This window comes from Osmia bicornis, chromosome 4 (genome assembly GCF_907164935.1).
Source record: "Osmia bicornis bicornis chromosome 4, iOsmBic2.1, whole genome shotgun sequence".
NCBI classification, from domain to species: Eukaryota; Metazoa; Arthropoda; class Insecta; order Hymenoptera; family Megachilidae; genus Osmia; species Osmia bicornis.
Window position 1 is genome coordinate 11,596,138 of NC_060219.1, and position 7,053 is coordinate 11,603,190.

At 40.4% G+C, this 7,053-nt stretch overlaps 1 protein-coding gene across 2 annotated transcripts; it reads left to right on the forward strand.

The window, feature by feature from the left end:
* The first annotated feature begins 824 nt into the window (after positions 1 to 824).
* Positions 825 to 5,976, forward strand: LOC114878452 (transcription factor Maf). Of its 2 annotated transcripts, none has more exons than XM_029192292.2 (5): positions 825 to 924; positions 2,113 to 2,647; positions 2,874 to 3,208; positions 3,633 to 4,113; positions 4,400 to 5,976. In XM_029192292.2, the coding sequence occupies exons 1-4, from the start codon at positions 841 to 843 to the stop codon at positions 4,038 to 4,040; spliced, it is 1,362 nt and encodes a 453-aa protein (XP_029048125.2). In that variant the 5' UTR covers positions 825 to 840; the 3' UTR covers positions 4,041 to 4,113; positions 4,400 to 5,976. The 2 variants fall into 2 exon arrangements, with proteins under 2 accessions (XP_029048125.2, XP_029048126.2); XM_029192293.2 differs by having other exon boundaries at positions 2,874 to 3,199.
* Positions 5,977 to 7,053: the final 1,077 nt, after the last annotated feature.

The window sequence follows — 7,053 nt, forward strand, 5'->3', positions numbered from 1 at the left end:
CCAGCCAATCGTTGCAGCCGACCGAGGGTTGTGTAATGGCGGTCACGCCTACCCGTGACGTCAGCCTGTCTTGCGCGTTAACTCGCATTCCACTTACACTCGTCAGGCCAGTCACCACTTGGACGACGTATTCGACGCTGCTCACCACGCGGCGTCGTCGTCTTCTTCTTTTTTCTAATTTTCAATCGCGTACCGCGCGGTTTCGTTCGATCAGAAAGTATCGCGTTAAAGGAAAATTTATTTATACTTTATCGTGCCCGTCCATGAATTAGAAACGCACTAGTTTAACACGTTACGGTACACCTTGGAGACGGAGAAGTTGAAATTTCTTACCAGGAGAGACTGCTTTTTGGCGGGAAAAGCGAGTAACAGTGTGGTGGAAGTGACAGTGCTGTTAGTGGATGTTTAACAGATGTTCAGGAACGTGTAGTGATTTTGATTGGTCAGAAGAAATAATCGTGGAACGATGGTGGCATAAATTGTAAAGACTACTAAGGGCTCTACTTAATAATTATTCTTGATAAAATTATGTGAATTCTGTAATGAAAATGAATGGTATTGCTCACGTGGCGTAGTATAATCGGTGTCAGGTTCGCGAGGAAACTGTAAATACCGGTGTAGGGTCGTTAGGCGGAGTCTGGAAAGGTGGTCACGACGCAACAAACGGTGACAAGTTGTCCAGGAGGTGGCGAGGGAGTGAGAGCCGGAGGCGGAGGCGGAGACGGAGGTGGTGGTGGCGGTGGCGGTGGCAGCGAGAAGACGCTCCCGTATGCGGCCAGAACGAACACGGTAGAGGAGGTGGAGGCGCAGGAGGTGGAGGTAGAGGTCGACGAGGTTAAGATGGAAGCCGAGGACCATCTCGCAAGGGAATACGTACAGGAGTTTGTTCTCGATCATCTCGATCCCGCCGACGTCAAACGAGAGGTTAGCACTTTACATTTTTTCTTCAACACTTAACTACAGACATTAGTTCTCGACCCTGCTCTATTATTTCAATCAAATTCACTTGAAATAGAATTCATAATTTCTTTTAAAAAATTTTTCTATTTGTGAATCTATTTGCTTGTTATCCACTGTGTCGACGAAACGGAGATATTACCTCCTTAATTTTATTTTTATTTTATTTTTAAAAGGATTATCTCCCAAGTTGTAACAACATTGAGGTATTATTATACCTTGGTGATTTATGTTTATTTATTTTTTCTTTGATAAAAATTTCTTAATTTAAAAATCCACTTGATATTGCTTATTTATCAATCAGGAATGGATTAATCAATCCATTATCGAGAGAGTTTCCACATTAAATATCGTACATTAGAAATGGATATTTGTAGTAAGATAACAGTTAATAAAATTATCAATTATAATTATGTTAATGTTTCGAAATTCAATTTCTCTGTGTTTAAAAAAAACTATCATTCACGCGTCGAGCCGTCGCGTCGCTTAGCGTCGTATTTTTCAACCGAGAAAAAGACGAATTAATTCACGTGTGGTTGGTTATCTGTTACGCGCTGATAATTTCTGTCGACGTTGAAATGGCGCGTGTAAATGAAGTCACGTGCACTGTGTACATCGTATAAACTTGAAATTATTACGATGCGAATTTGTACGAAAAAGTGAGACCGTGCTCGTCCACGTGAATTCAGAACGGTAAATAAATACTGAAGCTATTGGGCAATGAACGTCGGTGCAGTATTATTATTTTAAAAACGCCGAAGCTTTGAAACGTGATGCGTCGAAAACAAATGCAAGAATTGTACTCGTTTTTTTCTCTTGAATTTTGAGAAAAGAGAGAGTTTTAAGTAGAGTAGACCTAAGAGAGGTCGTTGTGATCTTTGTTATTGAAAAAATAATTAAAATAGAATACAAGTAGAGTAGGTAAGACATTGGTATCTCTGGCCGCAGTAGTACAAGTCGATCATAGGCGCGCCAATTTAAGTAACGATTCACTAGCATCGCTGTTCGAAGGTTAAATCTTTGTTAAATCATTGTTACTTAATTTTGAAATTGATATTAACCATATCGAGTGCGATGCGGGTCCACGTTGCGCTTATGGGGTTGAAGGAAAAATTGGAAACGAATATGAAACAACTTGTGTTCTTCTGGGCGTAGGTACGAATCAGCTCACCGATGATGGTGAACGGTAGCGTGGTGCAGCTACCTGGTCAGGTGCAAGCACAAGGTTTAGCTCTGGCGCCCCTAACGCCGCCGGCGCACGAGCTCGAGCAACCTCATCCCCTTTACGGGCAGCCGCACATACAGGTGCAGCACGGCGTCCTGGTGAAGGCACCGCCGGGTACAGCATCTCATTTAACCACTCTCTCCCATCCTGGAACACCACCGGACACACCTCCGGTTTCAGCTTCTCCACCGCCGTTGCAATTGCACCGGGGTGAGAGGGATCCCCGAGAAAGGGGCCTTTTCTTGCATCTGCAACAACCTAATTCAATCGTCCAAGACGAGATGCAACCAGGTACCGGGAGTATGGGCTGGTTGACGCAGACCCTCAGGCAGGAACCGCTCGACCTTAGGCCTCATTGTCCTCAGGAGCAAACACCGGAACCTCATCACGAAGCTTGGCCTTCCACGCCTACCCATCATCATTTTCAAGAGCTCCAACAACTGCAGCGTCATACTAGACACACTGGTAAGCGGGAAAATTTTGCAATAATCGCGTTAATGTACGAAACCAGCCTTCGAAGTTCGGCCCTCAAAGTGCTAACTCACAAACGTGAGTTAAAGACGAGAGAAAGAATACCCATCGCATCATTTTTTTTTTCAATAATTATTTGCAACGTTTGCGGGGTGGCAATGTGCGAAAGAACTTTCCGTCAGGAAAATGAATTCGAAGTCGACAAATGTTGTTGTCGCAGGTGGATACATCACGATGTCGGGTCACATAGAGTACTATGGGGGTGCGAACGCAGGTGGCGGGATGCTTCCCGCGGGCGGAAGTGGAATGTCGGGCATGGAGGATAGCATGCAAGGGATACCCATGCAACCGGGAAGACCGATGAGCGTTTGTTCAGTGAGTTCTTGCGGCGCGGGAGGACCTAGCCCAGCACACAGAACAGGCAATGGTCTTTACTCGAATTGTGCCAGCAACAACCCTCAGGAAGAACTCATGAACGACGAGTTACTCATGTCCCTGTCTGTTCGAGAATTAAACAAACGCCTTCACGGTTGCCCGCGGGAAGAGGTGAGTCAGGTCTCTTACCTTTTTAAACACCATTTCCCCGTAGGTAATGTTTTCTTTCAAATGAAAAATTGGACATTTCTTTTTTACTTTTTCATATTTTCAAATTTTTAAATAACTCTCACGCGCATTAACGTATGTTTAGTTTACAATTTTGAGAAGTCGTTGTGACCCTTAAAGTAGATTAATTCTTGGAGTAGGTGTGCAACGGTGTCTCTAGCCGCAGTAGTACGAGTCAACCATTAGTCAAACGTATAGGCTGACGCGACGCTATATTTCTGATACTTTTCAGATCCCTGAAAAAGTTAACTACAATGCTGACGAAAGTTTAAAAATAAATTTCTTTCTAATGTAAATGTTACGATCAATCCAATAGACTTCCGCTTGATCTAGCGGCGATTCGATTCCATAAAACGGATCCTGTTGTTTTGCGAAGGTGGTGCGTTTGAAGCAGAAGCGACGGACCTTGAAGAACCGTGGCTACGCTCAAAATTGTCGTAGCAAGCGGTTACAACAACGCCACGACCTCGAAACGACGAATAGGAACCTGCAGAACGAACTTCAACGAGTCAAGATCGAGCTGGCTCGTGTCCAGCAGGAACGTGATCTCTACAAGCAACGTTGCGAGATCCTGAGAACGCGACAGAATCATAATCATAATCACAATCACAACCATCATCAGCAACAGGCGTCCCAACAGCAACAGCCACAACCGCAACAACATCAAACGCCAAATCAACAGCAACAGCAATCGCAGCAGCAGCAGCAACAGCAGCAACAACCTCCTCCACAACAACAACAACAACATCAACCAGCGCCGGCTAGTCCGGAAGTTTATCTGTGACATCGACAGCGCCGAGGTGGCGCTTGTTGGACCTGAAGAGACATCCGTCGTGTGATCGCCAAGTTTTCACTTGGTAAGTGACAATTCACTTTTCTTTTTTAATTACCATCTTTTCCAGAATATTAACCCTTTCAATATTAAATATACTGGGCGAACACTCGTTAGACTCGTTAACGAATTAAATTTGTCGTTTAGATTTTCCGTCGGATCAACTTGTAATCCCGCGTAAATCCTTTCATTATAATGAAAATCCTTTAAGCTTTTCTTACTATACTGTAATCGTGATCTTAGATAAAGAAAATATACAGCAAGGCAAATCGTAACGATATGTTTTTTTCTTCACAAAAATTTGTTCACAGTGACATAGGTTGGTCGTGGGTTGAATAGACCAGGCAGACAACCCAGTATTCCTTCGAGAAGCAGTTTTTCAATCGAGACTAAAAAAAAAAAGAAAAAAAGAAAAACTCTTTATGCACATCTTCCGGTCTACGTGTATACAGAAATGAGTTGACATTCTCCTTATTTCCATAGCTTTGTTAAGCTACGGTGAGAGCCTTGACTGTTAAACTGACTTTCTAAATCGCGTCGTGGAATCTCCAGCGCAACTAAGGTATCATTAGATTAAAGGTAATTAGTTTGATTCGCATAGATAATATAAATATATGCTCGTGGTAGAGTGAACGTCTTTACCTGTACCAAATAAACGAAAAGGAAAAAAATACCAAAAAAAAAAGAAGAAGAAAAATCGTACTTTGTCGTAGCTCAAAAGAAAAAATATGAATGATGCTTGTTCGTCGGAGAATCTAGCATTAAGAAGCTCATTCTATTTGTTATTTCATTTTTAGACAAAAGAATCGCTTCCATTTCCGAACGATCGATCTGAATAGCTTTTATTTGCTTGTTATGTTTTATTTTATTTTTATTTTAGCTACACTCTATCAAATATTAATTATTAGCTTGGCAATTAAATTCACAATCTTCACACAGCGAATGTAAATCGAAAGTTTGAAATGTAATAATCCGCTACTCAAATCGATCGTTCTCTCATTCTATTTCCGTTTACAAATTTTTTTTTTTTTATATCTAGTTAACACGCGTGGAACGTAACGTGTGTCGAAGTTATTATGCATCGTTACGATATCGAACGTACATTTTATCGATAGAACAAAGCCCTGATGGAAATTCGTTCGGATTATTTTTGAGCGAATGTCCATAGAAATCGCGGTGTTTGAATCGCGTTTAATGAATGAATTCGATTAATTAACGGGGTCTGATTTTATCATCTACGAATGTGTTCGATCGTGTACACGCGACGTGTAAGAAAAGGGGTGAGAATGTCTGTTTTGACTCGGGACCCGATGGATCTCAATGTCAGATATGCATAAAAAAAAAAAGAATCCGTGTCAGTACATTTTCGTACTAACACGACAGTGATATCGTTTTAGTACTTATGGCACAAAATGATCTGTATACGGTAGCTCTGTAAATTATTATTGGTCAAATTTTAAATTTCTTTTTTAGGGGATGTTCATACTTCTGTATAATCCCCTTCTGGGGATTACGTTATTGTTTTTTACGTTGAACAGTGGCGTAAATTTTGTTATTCTAATAATTGTAGGAAATATAAAAATGAACATTTGCAAATATAACAATGGAAATTTCGAAGTAATCTTGTTTGAATATTTCAGACAATTTTAAGGGGAATGAAAACAATATTCGCATCGAGTGCAATGAATGCAAAAATTATGCCACTGTATTATTGAATAATATATTATTGTTTTGTCGCGTTGGATTGCGTTCAGTCGTTTCTTTCGACCGAGATGTATCTGATTCGACCTAAGAATGTTTTAATTCCCGTTACATCGTCTCATATGTACATAAAATAATTATTATACTTCTTATTATAAATAAATGTCGATATCGGCAGTTTCAGATACACCAGGCAGTATTTTTCACCCGAGTGTTCCCGCAGTCTTCCTTTCCTTCGCATCCAAATGGCAAATGCAGTATCTTAGAATATACAAAGAATCAACGTAGACAACTTCAACGTAAAAAGGTTTTTTATTTTATATTAATTATTTTTATTATTTATGGAAGTAGTAGCTGCTTACATAATTAATTTCTTACACCTTCTTTTTACACCTTTAATTATTCTAAATTAACTCTCGTGTGCGAAAAATGCTGGGTCTAATGATACGAAATTTTTCTATTAGATATTCTAATCATTTTAATTATAATAATAGAAAAAAATGACCCGGCATCGACCGTTCGAGGGTTTAACGAACACGGTCGTTAAGATTGATTAATACAGAAATATAGATATAAAAAGGTAGAAACTTTTAATTAAGCCGAACGAGGGCTACGAAAAAAAGAGAAAGACGATCAGGGAAAAGACTATGGAACGTAAAATTCTGGTTAGCAGCGGTCCGCATTTCGCGTGATTCTAGGTGTAACGCGCAATGTGCAGGCTCAGCATTTCATTTGAGAGGCAGACACGAGCATTGGATATGGAATCCACTTCTTTTCTTTTTTCTTTTCCTTTTTCTTTTTCTTTATGCACCAACAAACTTCATTTCTCTGTCTCTTTCTTTGCCATTGTCATTTAACCTGAGGGTAACTCTAGGGAAGAAATATTTGCTACACGTGCAGCCAACAGTTTCGAATTTCGATGAATTTCATTTCCTACAACCTTGTCGTTGCAATTTGATTCTTCGCTCTTTTATATCACCAGAGAAACAATTATTTTATTTTTCATATTCCTCTTTGCGGGAAATAAAAAATAAAAAACGATGAAATTAGGGTTTTAATTAGCATAAGTAATAAAAAATGGAGTAGTTTGCAATTTAAATCGAAGAATCGTTTTATCGGGAACATTTGGCTGGCTTGTAGGCTTGAAAACGCGAAACATTGGCACGAGTTTTCATGAACGAACAACCGCCCCGTCGTTCTCGCTTCCCTCACTTTATTTGCAACGCCGTTTCTGCTGACACCGCCGCTCGACGATGAATCCATC